At 44.3% G+C, this 16,521-nt stretch overlaps 1 protein-coding gene across 4 annotated transcripts in view; it reads left to right on the plus strand.

Annotated features, from left to right (window-relative positions):
- The window catches only part of CRYL1 (crystallin lambda 1), a 249,736-nt gene that overhangs the window by 50,166 nt on the left and 183,049 nt on the right, over positions 1-16,521 (plus strand). For all 4 annotated transcript variants that reach the window (XM_075592296.1, XM_075592293.1, XM_075592295.1 and 1 more), the window contains exon 3: positions 4,351-4,477. In XM_075592296.1, coding sequence (XP_075448411.1) covers positions 4,351-4,477 — 127 coding nt within the window. The remainder of the gene's footprint in view (positions 1-4,350; positions 4,478-16,521) is intronic.

Below are 16,521 nucleotides of genomic sequence, written 5' to 3' on the forward strand. Positions count from 1 at the left end.
TAGGCTGACTCAGCACAGGGGCGGAGTGAGTCATAGTCCATGAGGGCGCGGCTCCAGCTTTCGCGCCAAACTCCCCATCGGGGTGGAGTTTTCTCATTGGCGCCAATCCTGGCCAACAATTTGCAAACTGCGAAGTTGCAAGACGAAGTTCCCGGGAGCGCGGGAACCGCCATCTTGGTAAGTATTGTCCTTTTTCCCATTTGAGGTAGCGTCTGGCTGTTTGTTAATTGGGGTATAACAAAGTCCATTTCGTTCCTCCCATCTGATAATACTGTCAGGCTCATTATTCTCAGGGGTATCATCCCGAGAACAAAAACATGACAAACACGGCTCAGCCACGGCTTTCACGCCACTCCACAACAAGCTCACAAAAGTCTCTTCTGTAGCTTGTTCTTCACCCACGCACAGTTCATATGCGTGTTCTTCCTCTGACCTCAATCCTGGACCTTCTACTCTATGCAGATCCTCCATTCTTGCGGTTCTCTCTCCCCGCCATCCTGGACCTTCTACTCTGTGCAGATCCTCCATTCTGACGGGTCTCTCTTGATCATTGAACACGGGGTTCTTGGACATGGAGCTCCGCTCTGCGGGGCAGCTACCACATCCGTACAACAAACATGCCTTGTGCACCACCTTGTGTACCTAACGTAGATCTGACTCGTGTTTGCACTACCTCAGGCTAGGCTCACTCTCTCAGTGTCTACTGTAACGCTTTCCTCCAGTCTGTGCTCCTTGGTAAGTGGTCTGGAATGGAGACTAGAGTACTCTGGCTCTTCCATGCAGTACTTTGGGCGTCGACCTACTGTTGGCTAGCCTAGTGCGGACCCTTCCAGAATTCCTGCCCTAAGTTACCAGTTTACCCCTTCAGGCGTCCCCCGCTAGCGCTACCTCAAGGCGACTAGAACAGCAATAACCCCCTTCTCCAGACTCACTAACCCCTTATGGATCCCAAGGCGTCTGTGCGGCCTGCAGCTCCAGCAGCTCCCCGACTACCCCTGGCTCCGTCCCACGCAGCACAAAGTGGCAGCAGACACTCTCCCTGTTTCCTAGCGTGTGCCTAGCAAAAGCCTGTCCTGTTACCAGGTATCTCAGCAGAGCCTCCAATTGTAACGACTGGACCCCCCTTGTCTGACCCACCCAATCTCACATTGGCCCGTGTGGTCTAACCGGTCCCCATTACAAGGTCGTGTCTGGTGGTGCACCTGCAAGTAACAGGACTCCTGAGTCTCCCGCTTGGTGTTATAGAGGATGGCAGCAGGACAGGTATCTGAGGTAGTGGTTACGAGTCCAACTTACTTCATGTGCAGCGCCTCCACCTCATCAGGATCTATGCTTCCGCAGGGAGATGGTCCTGGTCAGGAACTCCTTCTCGGTGGTGACTGCCACTGTTGAGTAATCTCACACTCACACAGTGGGGGTTTCTTTGAACATGGCATCTTTATTGTGGATTGGGATGTAGCAGACTGCCCCATGCAGCTGCCGGCTCTAGCCGCACATCTCTCCGTGCTGTCCCTTTGCCAGGTACTCCCTCCCGTATTGAAGTGGGATTCCCTTTCTCCTAGGGAGATCACCACTGCGCCAGGTCCCTGGACACAGTGTGGCTTAGACAGACGTGATTGGTCACTCTGATACCGCTATTTACAGCACTAGGGTCACAAAAGTATTCCTCCAATCCCTTATGCAGGAGCATACATTTTACCAGCTGCTTCACACAACTGCTGGCTAACCACACACTAACTGACAGTGCAGTGCCCTTTATACCTCAGGGGGCAGGCGCATCTCTGAGGTCACTATCCAGGGACTCAGAGCATACAGCCACTCCCTTCCTTACACAGGGCACCACACCAGGGTGTGAGGGAAAACCTCCATAACTACTGTTGGCAGGCCTGTACTTACCAGGACTTACTGCCAACAGGGAAGATGTACGCAGTCATTATTATGCATGGCTACACTTACAAAACCACTGACTCGCATTTCATTTATATCTCCAACAATTTAAGAATATACAGCTATCGCTGAATTGCAGCAGCATAATATAAATACCAGAACATAAGGTGTATTGTATCTTTCCACATAGAGTTCCCTGTATTGTACTGCTATACATATTTGCTTCTGCTCACGGATGTCTTCTCTCTACCCCTTTTGTATCTAAAGCCCTCTCCCACCTTAAACCTTTCTCACTCCCTTACCCACACCTATGGAATGCCCTTCCCCACCCAATATCTGACCAGCACCTGCTCACCACAAACAAGGCGGGACCGCGAGGCCGAGGTGGGGATTAGATAAACACCAACCCACAGTCACATGGGCACGTCTGAAGTGTAGATTGGTCGAGATAGCCGGGTACGGATCGTTGCAAGTACTATTAGCAGAGGTCAGGATTGGAGAGATGAGAATAGTCGTGGTACGTGTGCCGAGGTCGGGGTTGGAGAGGTGCGGATCGTCGATGGTAGCCGTGTCAGGAGTACAGAAGAGTGGAGTCTAAGGAATAGCCGGGTCAGCAACAGAGATCTAGGAACAAGAGCACTAGGCAAGGCAGTAGAGGAGAGTGGTGAACACTTTGAATGACAAAGGTTTATGCTCAGCCGATGAGACAGTGGGCTGGCTGAGCATATAACAGGGAGACTAGCCAATGAGTGTGGAGCAGAGCGGAGGCGCGCCATCTATGCGGGTTGTGGTTGGTTGCAGTGATGCAGGAAATGGGTGAGAGCCGTATAGCAGCTGCCGGAGCAAGAACTTGCTGAGCGCGCGTCACGCCGATGATGCCCCCGCGTGGGCGCAACCTAGAGGCGGACCAGGAGACTCCATATTTATGTCTGCACGTGAGGCGCGCGCGCGCCGTAGGCCGGCAGCTGGAGGAGGATGGCCCTGATAATGCATTGCAGGGAGAGGGAGCAGCGGAGCACCCGATCGCAGAGCGGGGCAGGCAGGAGGCGCGCCGAGGGTGGTGAGATTCATGGATCCTCACACCAACTTCAAGACCTATCTTAAAACACACCTCCTTAACGAAGCATGTGAGTAGCTCCGTGGCTGATACTTTACACCTCATATGTAGACCTTGGAACCTTCATGACGCACTTACCAGAACACCGTCCTACTGTCTCTATACGTTCTTAGCTACCAATTAAATTGTAAGCTTTTCGGAGCAGGGACTCAAATTTCCTAAATGTTACTTTTATGTCTGAAGCACTTCTTCCCATTAAGTGTTATTTATATTATGTCATGTGTATTACTGATGTGAAGAGCTGTGTACATGAATGGAGCTATATAAATAAAGACATACATACATACATTGCAGTCTATCCTTAATGTGTGTCTCAGACACAAAACGTTTAGCTCTTTAGGTCATGGATCTATGGGATCTTACAGCACTGCACAGTAGTAATATTATCAGGAGGAGAGAGTGCCATAAACTCCCAAATATTAGGAGACCTGCACACTACTACCCACACAACGTGAAGGAGAAATAAACTTCCAAAACCGTACTTACCGGCCAACTAACTCAGGTTTAGCAGTCTGATAATAATCCAGGTTTCTTTGGCTGTTACTCTATTATGCCAAAATTGTTAACAAAGCGGCTACAAAGAATGCAAAGCTATAAATGCACCATCATTACATTGTTGTCAGGGTTAATTGTCAGATATGTCCGCAATATCTCTTGATTCTGATTATCTATGGGTAAAGTTCAAGTAGAGCAAGATGGGCCTTCATTTCCTTCACAGCATAAGATTAAGGGAGGTTTGGGGGCATATCTACTAAGCACTTTTCTGAAGTCAATTGTCTGTAAGGTGTCCTATGGCAGAAGAGTGCTTAGTAAATACGTGCCAAGATGGGCTATGTATCTACAATAGGGGGGGTCTACTCCGGTCCTCAAGGGCCACCAACACGTCAGGTTTTCAGGATATCCCTGCTTCAGCACAGGTGGCTCAATCAGTGGCTCAGTCATAATGAGTAAACATCCTGGGCTAAAGCAGGGATATCCTGAAAACCTGACCTGCCAGTGGCCCTTGAGGACTGTAGTTGGCCCCCCATGCACTACAATATCGCACCAACACGTCAGGTTTTCAGGATATCCCTGCTTCAGCACAGGTGGCTCAATCAGTGGCTCAGTCATAATGAGTAAACATCCTGGGCTAAAGCAGGGATATCCTGAAAACCTGACCTGCCAGTGGCCCTTGAGGACTGTAGTTGGCCCCCCATGCACTACAATATCGCACATTATAATTCACCAAGCATAATATGTACAAAACCTTTAAAAGTCATTAGAATATTACTTATTACAGTTTATTTCTCTCCGTCATGTCTAATGATATTCTCTCTCTCTTTTTTTTTTTTTTACCCCTGTATCAGAAAGCAGATGGAAGAGCTGAAGAAGTCAGGAATGCTAAGAGGAAACCTTAGTGTGGAAGAGCAAATGGCTTTAGTCAGTGGCTGCAGTGACTTGAAATTAGCTGTAGATGGCGCCATGTTCATTCAAGTAAGTTGTACAAATACATGAATATTTTTATTTATCTACTGTACATACTGTATGTATAGACGCTGTATACAGCACGTGTTCATACTAAACAAGGATCATCTCACCAACTAATTTTTAGAATACTAGCCATTTGTAAACTCTTGCCATCTTTTTTTTTTATAGAATTAACCAGATAGAAGCCACAATTTAGATAAAATTATACTTGTATTATTTTCATACTGCATACAATAATTATTGGTCATTTTACAAAACTAGCCACCATCAGTACTGTATGAGCATAGAAATTATCTGAGTCCTCATGGAATGGCACATACAATATGTACTCAAGTGTGCACTTATAATGGTGGTTTTGGATGTATAATTGTGTTTTGGTTTTGCGGGAACTCGCAAAAGTATGAGAAGAAACTCAAAATAAGCAGGAATTATATATATATATATATATATGTATAAATATATATGTATAAATATATATATATATATGTATAAATATATATATATATATATATATATGTATAAATAATGATCTGCTCTTCTCATTTGCGTTTTTGAAAGTTCACGTACCTTCTTAGAAAACAATAATCCGAGGATGAGCCTTTCTTGGATTTAGGCCCAAACTTTGCTCGAATTCGAAAGTTTGTTCAACTTCCAAACAAATATCGAAGTTCAGATTTCGAGCACACAAACCTGCTCATTCTTATCATTCATGTAATGATTGAATAAGACACCACAGTTTGTCATTATTCCTGCCAAGAGCTAGCTGAATGGGAACATACCAATACCTAACATAACAAATACAAAAATGCAAGTGCACAAGCGATTTTGCTCAGTGCAGAGTTCTAAGAAAATTCGCCAATTGGTTCCTATAAATAGTTTGCACGTCACTGGGTTCTATTTACTTACAGTAAGTCTTCCGGCTTCCAAACCAATGCAAAAACACAGCTCCATATTTATCAAAGATATGGAATCACTCTGAAAGCAAAATCATTGTTTTTCTTTCACCTTGTGGCCCAGTTTTGCTGCCGTGAAGCTTTAACATCCCTTTAGTGCCTTGGTGCATTGATATGAACGGCTGCTCTCATCTCATTTTGTATACGCTAGAAAAACAGCAACTTCCCATTCGTTTAGTGTTTTTTTTTTTTTTTTTAACCTTTATTTAGGCCTCATTTGAGGGTGCATCATTTTAAATGCAATTAATTTTTTATATGGGACACACAACACAAAGGTTGATTTATTTATTTATTTATTTATTTATTTATTACAATGTTTTACCAGGAAGTAATACATTGAAAGTTACATCTCGTTTTCAAGTATGTCCTGGGCATAGGGTTATGGTGACCATACATGGTTCCATTAAATGACCAGAGGTTATACAATAGATATGTACAATACAAAAGATTATGTTCATCTTCTCACTGTCCTACATATTTGTAGCCTACTGCACCGACACACTTTATTCGAGCAAATACCCGGTATGTACCTGGCAGATACCTGGAATGCGCCGCTCCTCACCTCTGACAAGCCCCGTTGCATTTGCCTTCCCAGCCTGGGTTCATGCCTGGCTGATGGGCGGCTGATCTGTTAAATGATAATGATTAGGATTTAATAGGCTGCAATGCTTCGCGTGTCTACCAGATGGCATAAATTCATGAATTGTAATGCAGTATATATATATATACTGTGCAGTATTGCAGCCAGCGGGAATAAAATGCTTCAATCCCTGCTTGGAAAATAACTCAATGCACTCGGGCAGAAAACAGTCACAAACCTCAATACACCCGGGTATACCCGAATTCGTGGGACTAGCCAAGCTCGAATAAAGTGTGTCGCCAGTGTATTTTGAGACGCAGTGCAAAGTTCTACTAGTCGTACAGGTCCTCATAGTATATATTCTTCGTAGGCTGTGATTCCTTTTAATGGACCAGCAAGAGAGTAGAGTTCATACATTGGGTAATGGCTTTTATGAATGAAGGAGCAACCTACAATACGTGGTTATGAAAGCTCTGTACACATTATTACTATATTATCTGTGGCGAATTCTCAACCTACAACCCTTTTTGTTATACAGTATGTGGTAGTAGTGCCTACTTTTTTTTCTCTGGCCCCTTTCTAACCTGTTATAATGTTCCTGGTTTCCTGATTTTGGCATAACAATAATTCTAAACACTGATGCCAGATCTGGGAATTCTCATCCCAAAGGATGATTTCCTTGTTTTTTTTTTTTTTTTTTAATGAGCGCTTTGCTTCTTCCCTTCAGCTTGTGGAATAATAGGAAGGATTACATTAGGTGGAGATAAAGGGTGCAGAAGAAGTGCCTGGTAATGCCGTTCTGAGCCAAGAACCAGACCGGTTTTAAGAAAAGAAGCTAGCTCAAATCCCTTCTTGCTGCTGATTTATTTGTGTTACTAAGGTGTGGTATAAGTGCCAGCAATCGCTGCAGTTCCCAGTAATTTTCATGTTTTAATGCGTCTGATTCCCACTGACAATTTTTGCCTGGAATATGTTGTTACTTGACTACATCATATCGAGCAACAAAAGCGGCAATTCAAGTTCGGGACAACTCCCTTCCCCTTTTGAAAATGACTATTCTACAACACAAAGCAATGCTGACCATGCACTTACAGCTGTAGTTTGGAGGCTGGGTCAATAATTGCAGCTGTTTAGCTCAGATTGTATTATGATACACAGTGTAAAATTGACAATTTAAATGTGTAGATCATCCCGTGCTAAAGGTGTTCATAAAAAGAGAGGTCTAGACAACAATCAACTAACAAAAAGTGCAATGCTGGTCTCTGATGCTGCAGGGGCTGTGAGGTTTAGTAGACTGTTGAACCGGATAGCAGAATAACTAGAGTGACATTCCAATAGTTCGCATTGCTTTGAAGTCCACCATACCACGAAGCTGGCTTTTGGTCATTCTAAGCCTACAGGTATATGAGATCAACCAAAGGGTCATTTTTTCCCCTGCATTGCTATTTTACAGGCATTGGACTTACAAATCCAGTTCAGCAGCATTTTGTCATGTAGCTAATTTAAGGAGGTAGATATTTTGCTTTCCAAAAATCAGTGTCAGTTGTGCTGCCCTCGAAGCTTCAGCTGTATCTCCTTTACAACAGGCAAGGGGTTATTGAGGCAGCTGCTTTAAAACAATTAGCCGGATAGCACCCATGTTAGTATCTTGCCCCATGGTCATCTTTAGCTGGCCCTGTGCTCAGTTAGAGAGCTTCATTTTAACCTTCCGTACACTAGTACTTAAAATGTGAAATGCTTATCTTCTAAACGGAGTATCAGACGTTACAAATAGAAACCGGTGTTGGGAAGGGCAAGAAGAGATCTCTTAAATTTTGATTATAAAAATAAAATGCCAAAAAAAAGGCACTCAGAGCGGGCTGTTGCTTTAACCCTTCGAGTGCCGCAAGACGTAGTCACTACGTCATGGGGTCTGACCAGTGGTGGACTTACCCTTTTGCTGCCCATAGGTTAGAGGGCGGCCCTCCTCGGCAGCACAGCGACGTCATGCGGCATGTGATGCCACGTTGTCCTGGTGGCATGTGACTTTATTGTCATGGCAACACATTGTCATGTGGCGTCAGGTCGCCATGACGACGCAACACTACAGGATGGGGCCCGTTCCTAGTCGGCCTTATGGGAAATCCGCCCCCGGGCCTGGCACTCCAGGGGCCTTATGACATAGTGGCTCTGTCATGCTCAAGGAAGGCTATATTTTCAGACTAGCTCACATCCCACGGAGCGCAGGACACGGACTGAAGTAAAGGGACATGGAAGAGGAGAACTACTCCGTTTCTGGGTAAAGGTTCCGCCACAGTCATTTGACCATGCTGGGACAGAGCCCCCCCACTTAAAGGGTTAAATAGTTTTGGAGCTTCCCAGTGACCACACTGCTACAATAAAGGACCACCTTTGGGACATTGGATTTTCTGTAATAAAATGTATGACCGTATTGGTATTCTGTCTGTAACTGCAGATTGACTGCTGAAATGTAGTTGATACCAGCAATAGCTATGAACTATGTCAGATACTTAAACAAAATACACATTCAAACAGCACACCCCCCAGAAGTACCATCCTGCTTATCGGAGGTCGCAATAAATGACAATAGAGGCAGAATACTTGAACACGTGTCCAGTATGGTGCTTACTCTTACAAAGTGAGACTTTACATCAACGACACGCCAACTTCTATTAATCAGTTAGTGCAACCCAACAACAAACAATTCGTTTTTGTAATTGGTTGCGAGATGTTATACTCTTGGGCTCTTACCTGGTACTACTACTGTACTTTTAGAAATCAAATTGAATATTTTGCTGCATTTTTATTCAGATCACATCAGTTCCTGAACAAGGTCAGTTCTCAGTTGTTCTATTATTAATTAGGGAGGTATAACATAATAAGGGAAACCAACCAATACCCTATTACTATGCATTTTCGGTGCATTCACCTGTGCGCTGTTGCATTGGTTATTTTCCTAGATCCTGCTATGGCTGTTGGACCCTTAGGACATGGGTGCGCAAACTGGCGGGCACGGGATTTTATGGGGGGATGGGGAGCGGTGCTTGCAGAGGCCTCACGTTCTTCCCCAACGCATTTAAATTAAATACCGGGGGTGCGCACGCGAGGACTCTGTAAAGTACCCTTACCTTGTCTCCGGTGGCTTCTGGCGACGCATCGCCATGGCAACATGACGTTGTGACGTCAAAACGCCGGAGACAAGGTAAGGAGTGGGGCCGCGAGCAGGAGGGGAGAGCAGGCAGGGGGGTGTAGAGGAAAAAGTTTGCTCACCCCTGCCTTAGGAGATCCACTGGTTTAGCGGGTAGGTGCAGTGCCGTCTTAACGCATAGGCACGCTGGGCAGTTGCCCGGGGGCCCCACGAGCATAGGGGCCCCATGCTAATCTATGCACAGACCAGAATTTAATGCTAATTTTCCGATCACCCGCCTCAACATTCAAATCTCCCGCTAACTCGGTAGAATGAGAAAAATTACGACTTGTAGCGGAGAGTTGGCAGGGCCCAGTGCACTGCTTTGCCCGGGGGCCTATAATGCTGTTAAGACGGCCCTGGGTAGGTGGTCTTGAATGCGTGAACTTCTCAGTTCAATTCCTGTGCAGACCATTTGCACACAGTCTAATCACAGTCTAATCACATTCTCTGTTGAAATTAGTCTTTCTATTCCAAGGTAAAATGTCTGTTTTTAACCATACCAGAAAAGGAACCATACACCCAATAACAATAGCAGAAAAAAGGAAGATGACACATTATTGCTCATTCCTGACCTATACTTAAAATTTATAATGTAATCCTGAATAGTAAAACTGAAAAAATAAAGCAGATGAAAAGCTTTACGCAGGATTATCTTTATTATTGGTTTTATTTTTTTATTTGGTACAATTATAAAGAAACAACTAAAGGTATTATGTCCTGACTACATAAGCGTGAACAGTTTGTCGTACACTTAATAACTATTAACTAAAGGTGTGCTCGGTATTGGTCAGTCCACAGGACAAAGGAATGGGAATCAGCAGGTCTATTAACACACCTGTCTCACTCACTTGGTTCAGCAATATGCCTGCAGATGGAAAGTGATATCTGGGAGACCTGTGTGAGATGGCCAGCATTGCAAACTCTCATAACCCTGCCCTTCTTTCAGTATCTTTGGAGTGTTACATCAGCCTCTCGTCATGTATAGCTACCCCTGCATTGGGAACAAGCATAGACCGAATTACACATGCTATTAAATGGACACGGGTCATTTGGAGGGCATAAATTGGAACTTACATTGAAAAGGCTCACTTAGATTGTAAACTCTTCTGAGCAGGGATGCATTTTCCCATCTTCTACATTTATGTATGAAGCGCTTTATTCCTATTATGTCACGTGTATTACTGCTGTAAAGCGCTATGTACATGGATGGGCCTGTACAAATAAAGATTATACAGTACATACATACAAGGCAAATGATAAAAAGGGACAAGGATGTGCTGTTTGAGAGTTTGATATTAGGCTGCGCTTATAGTGCCGGTGACGGTGACAGCGCCGTCGCGGCAAAACAAATGCATTGCCGCCGTCGCGTCCACTTATAGTAAGCGCGGGTTGATGGAGCGACGGATTGGTCGCGATCACTGGAAGTCATCTCTATTTGATTTTCCAGCGAACGTCGCCGGCACTATAAGCGAAGCCTTACAATGTATCTTCAGTGTTACTTTATAAGTGGGACTGGAGATTTTAATCTGCAATACCACATACACCGTAGTTTGAGACAGAAAAACAGGTAATTTTGCACAGAACCATTTAACCCCCCACAGAATCCCGATACTTATTTCAGGTTATAGCCTGAGGGTACTGGAAATTACTTCATACTAGGCTGTAGTTCTGGACCTTTTGAATGAGATGCCTTGAAGGTACACTCGATTAACTCAGTACCAACTAAGCCAAGGAAATTACAGGTGTAAGAGAAGAAGGCCAATATCCCATAATGTACATGGCAGCCCATTCGCTTGAAGGTAACATGTCTTCCGACACCAGAAGTTGTGTTATAGGGCAGAAATCCTAAGTAAATTTGATCTTAAATCCTGGTTGAAAAGTCAGTCCTGGTAGTAGAATGTTTCATCAACAATGTGAGGTAGATTTTCCTCTAGGCGTAGTTCCCTTGTGTTGTCTGCAATAACAGATAAAGAAAACACACCATTGCGCAGTATACAGACTCAATTGCCCCAACCTGAAGAGGAAAATCCCTACGTACAGGATATTTTCTTGTTCATTCGGGGGAGAGGATCCGTTGTTCGGCTCTCTTCCTCCACCTTGATCTCCACGGGCCCCTCGTGGTTCCTAAGGTGGCTCTCTTCAACTCGGTCTGCGTCGTCCCAGGAGCAGCATACACCGCAACAGCCGTGGTTGGAGAAAATTGAAAGACAGCCTAGTGTACTCCGCAAATTTTATTTAACAATGTTAAAAAGCAGCAATGTTACACTCACATTTTGCGAGGGCAAACATGCCGCTCAAGAATGCCGTCCGCAGCTTGTGTCCACTCGATGGTGTGTTGTTCACAAGGTCGCGCGCCAACAGATGACGTCAGTAGCGCAGCGCCCGGAGTTCTCCCCACACCACGAGATGCAACCCCACTCCTGAGCCTCCAAGAATCCCTGATGGCGTGTCCAGCCGCTAGTGAGAAGATCCGATGTAGAGAAGAAAAGAGAAACAGCAGCGCACTGCCAGGGAGCCAGGTGGTTAAAAAAATAGAATTTATTGGTCAGAATAACATCACCCACGGGGATAGTGCCGCCCTCCTATGCGTTTCGGACCATGCAGTACTTTAACAATTGATACTCCTTGTTAAAGGACTGCATGGTCCGAAACGCATAGGAGGGCGGCACTATCCCCGTGGGTGATGTTATTTTGACCAATAAATTCTATTTTTTTAACCACCTGGCTCCCTGGCAGTGCGCTGCTGTTTCTCTTTTCTTCTCTACATCGGATCTTCTCACTAGCGGCTGGACACGCCATCAGGGATTCTTGGAGGCTCAGGAGTGGGGTTGCATCTCGTGGTGTGGAGAGAACTCCGGGCGCTGCGCTACTGACGTCATCTGTTGGCGCGCGACCTCGTGAACAACACACCATCGAGTGGACACAAGCTGCGGACGGCATTCTTGAGCGGCATGTTTGCCCTCGCAAAATGTGAGTGTAACATTGCTGCTTTTTAACATTGTTAAATAAAATTTGCGGAGTACACTAGGCTGTCTTTCAATTTTCTCCAACCACGGCTGTTGCGGTGTATGCTGCTCCTGGGACGACGCAGACCGAGTTGAAGAGAGCCACCTTAGGAACCACGAGGGGCCCGTGGAGATCAAGGTGGAGGAAGAGAGCCAAAGAACAGATCCTCTCCCCCGAATGAACAAGAAAATATCCTGTAAGTAGGGATTTTCCTCTTCAGGTTGGGGCAATTGAGTCTGTATACTGCGCAATGGTGTGTTTTCTTTATCTGTTATTGCAGACAACACAAGGGAACTACGCCTAGAGGAAAATCTACCTCACATTGTTGATGAAACATTCTACTACCAGGACTGACTTTTCAACCAGGACTGTCTTTTGATATGGTACTGTAATCATCATCACCACACTTTGCGCCGGGGACATTCTTTGTATTTATATTTGTATGGTATTGGATTAGAACAATCTATTGTTTATTGCCCCCTTGGCTGCATATGTAATCACATTGTAATCACACAATTGTTGTTATCACACCAATTAGTTTATCACTTGGATCAAGCGCTGGTAGAGAGTTTTTTTAGTTAGTTTTGTATTTCACGTTGATCTTAAATCCTGATTACTGACCGGGTTGGTTTTTTTTTTTTACAGTGATGGCAACCCACTATAATAGTGTAGCTAGGACAAACATAAAAGGAAACGAAAGAATCTAATACCGTAAGTCTAAAAAAAATACTTAATAATAATAATACTTTACTGATTTTATTAAGGGCATCAATCCTCAAGATTAAATTCCTGACACCTATCACTAGTTAATTTTGTGGAGATGCTCTTTTCTGCAACATTTATTGTCAACGGGAGTCTTGTGTGTATTAGTCTTGTATTAAGGTGAAGAAGTATCATCATTTAATGAATAGGGAGAATCTGATTATAGGCACAAAAAGCAAGCAACCTATTACTTTGGAAAAGTCACGTTGTCTTCCTGATCTACAAAAACTAACATTGGGTGGCAAGGTGATGCCTGTGTATTCTACTACTTTGTGTACTCTCACATGATTCAGTTCAAAAAGTTATATTATTGCGTTCAATCAATGCTCAGTCAATGATAGAACCACCTTTGCTCCTTTGCTGAAGCAGGGATATTCTTAAAACCTGACCTGTTGGTGACTCTTGAGGACTGGAGTTGGCCGCTCCTGCACTAGACCATGTGAGCGCCGACTTACTTCATCTTCTATTATTTCCACAAGGAAAAAAAAAAACTAAATATTAACATTTTTTTTTAAATGGTTAAAAGGCATTCAGGAGTTACACAGTTCAATAAAATGATGGAGATATTCGTAGGGTATTCTCTGTATTCTGGAGGCATCAGTTTGCTTGTTCTGCAACAGCATAAGCTGATGAAGAAGACAATTGGCAGGTTTGTGCTGACTCGACATAGGCAATATGTATTTGCAATGAATCTCGGATTCGCTGTAGGTTACCCACATACCTTTTTAGCGGACCAATATTAGAGCTTTTCAGTGATAAAATTATAGTGTACAGAGCTTTTGAACCGTCATAGGTTTCTTCTTCTAGCGTACTAATAATTTCATCCACGGAGAACTGTAATGTTGGTCCATTAAGAAATGTCACAACCTACATCGAATCTGCATTTCTCCAGGACCAACACGACTACTAGAACTGAGAGCTACACAAACTAATCTCCATGCACTTCAGATTTACTGTGTCCTGAGTTACATTGTAAAGATGTTTAGTCTCCCAGCTGGAAAGGTTATCTCAATTCATTTCAGATTTATTTTTCTAAACCTTCACTTGCATTCTCTTGCACATAACATTTTTACCATTTTGAGCATATACTCTAACATGGCGTAACCTGCCTTTTAAGATGAAAGCTTTATTTACAATAGTGAAATGTTGACATGTTGCTTTCACCATGAAAAGTTAAGTGTAAGAAAACATGATGGTAATGCACGTCTGCTGGCATCCTGTATCTAAGGCTAGGTCCCCAGTGCAGCCGGCGGGTGTGCGCGCGCCTCTCACCAGCTCCTTACCTGCTCCCTGGCTGTCCCCAGTCCCTCCTCGCTCTCTGGCAAACTGCGTACTGTGACGCGTCAGCCAGCAGGGGCTACAACAGAATTGTGATCCCATGTGGCAACGCGTCACATGGTACGGCAGGGAGCCAATCAGAAAGACTGATGGGTGGAGTTACGTATCCAGTCACTCGCTATGTATATCCAGGTACTCACCAGCAAGCATGCAAATGAGTCAGGCGGTTCATTCCTTCACTGCAGGGTATTTGCCCTGCTACAGAAGGCTTTGTGTATTGTATGGGGGGAGGCAGAGTGGCATGGGGGAGAGCGACTGTATGGGGGGAGACAGAGTGGCACGGGGGAGAGGGATGGCCCCCTGTCATGGCCGCGCCCACCCGGCCCATCTTGGCCATGCCCCCCGCACCAAAAAAAGGTACCTACATATCGCGGTAAAGTGCCGTGCACGCGCCACCAGGACGCAAGGCGGGCGTGCCGGCGCAAACAGCGGGTCCTTAGCCTTATGAAACATACTTTTACTTTTTAAGTAGCAGGTGCTGAGAGGACACACTGGGATGATTTATTTCACATTTATTATGTTTATCCTTTGAAACAAAATAAGTTGAATAAAAAATGTGTATAGCAAACAATATATGTGACTCCATGGGGGATTATTCATTAAAATAACAGTCTGCGCTGACGGGATTTTTTTTTAGATCTCCCCTTGCCCCTTTCAAAGCTGTTTTTATTTTTATGGAGAAAAAGTTGTGAGACGGTGCAACTGCTCCGAGGGAAAATGAGACCGGAGTGCTATACTCTCGTACAAAACATGTTGTTTATTGGTACATTAAAAGTAACAGCAAGGGAAAAAACCCTTCTTACCCGTTTCACGCAGTGTTTGATAAAGCGCAAACACTGCGCGAAACGCGTAAGAAGGTTTTTTTTCCCTTGCTGTTTCATTTAATGTGCCAATAAACATTTTTTGTACGAGCGTATAGCAGTCCGGTCTCATTTTCCCTCGGAGCACTTGCACCGTCTCACAACTTTTTCTCCATATCGATTCAGCTTCGGCAGGAGCACGCTGACAACACAACGAGGATCCACGGAAAGGAGTGAGTACATCTTTATTAAACAGTACTCACAATTTCACCGATGTTTACCACCATGCTCTGACAATGCGGAGTTAACATTGTTTGCCTCAAGGATAGGGCTAGTTAGCCTGCTAGCAACGTGGTGAGTCTATCAAGACTTTAACAAATATCTAATCGTGACCTCAGTATTTATTAATGACACCGTGGGACATTTCCTCTAAGTTTAATTATACTGTTTTTGGGAATTTATTGTATACAGAGACTGAGCCTCAAGTATATACTATTTGGATTTTTCCTCAGGGAAGCACCGCTCGGGGGTTAATTTCTCCCACCATCTTTATCTTGTTTTTATTTTTTTAAATCTGATGCTCCGTACAGAAAATATAAGCATTAGAAAGATGAAGTGTCCAGGGGGTTACATATGGAGCTCTCCCCAGAGTCCAGTGCAGTCTAAATGTTAACATGGTAACCTCGGAAGCTACAGACTAGGAAAATAAGGATTTCTTAACACAAAAAAAAGAGCAGGTTATGCTTAGGGGGCAATATACTAACATGGCATGATGTAAAATCATATAGGACTTCCATGGAGGGGGTTGGGGGGGGGGGGAGATTGCTGTTTTAAACTGCGCACCTGCCAATCCAGGTCAATGGGAGTTTCCTTGTGATAGCATCAATTATCTACCTGCCTACACTTCTCAATGAGACACCTCATAGACACCAATTTGCTAGACCTCATGTAATTGCCTCTACTGGTGTTTAATCTGTCAAGAGTCTGTCTAGGAAAATAAAAAGAGGGAAAGTAATGGGGGTAAAGTTTGGAGTGAAGATGTTGCTACTCTTACCAATGGTGCCTACTATGCAGGTGGTAGAAGTAGAAGATGAAGAGGAGCGCACGAACCGGAGGGAGCAGGAAAGGACCCAAAATCAAAAATATATTAAAAAAGGTACTTTATTGTGTCATGAGACCCATCCAACGCGTTTCGAACGTCACCGCATTCTTTATCAAGGATAACATACAGTGTAATGCATCCTAATAAATACCCTCTTACCTGCGTCCAATTCGCGCCAAAACGGCACACGTAGTGACGTCATGACGCAATGCGCAAAACCTTGCGCATGCGCAGAATGCCAAAACGCGATCGAAGGGCGGAAGTGCCTACAGCAGGATGGAAAGAGAGGCTAAACATGTAAGGGCAATATAATATACAG

This window comes from Ascaphus truei, chromosome 3, assembly GCF_040206685.1.
Source record: "Ascaphus truei isolate aAscTru1 chromosome 3, aAscTru1.hap1, whole genome shotgun sequence".
In the NCBI taxonomy this organism is placed as follows: Eukaryota; Metazoa; Chordata; class Amphibia; order Anura; family Ascaphidae; genus Ascaphus; species Ascaphus truei.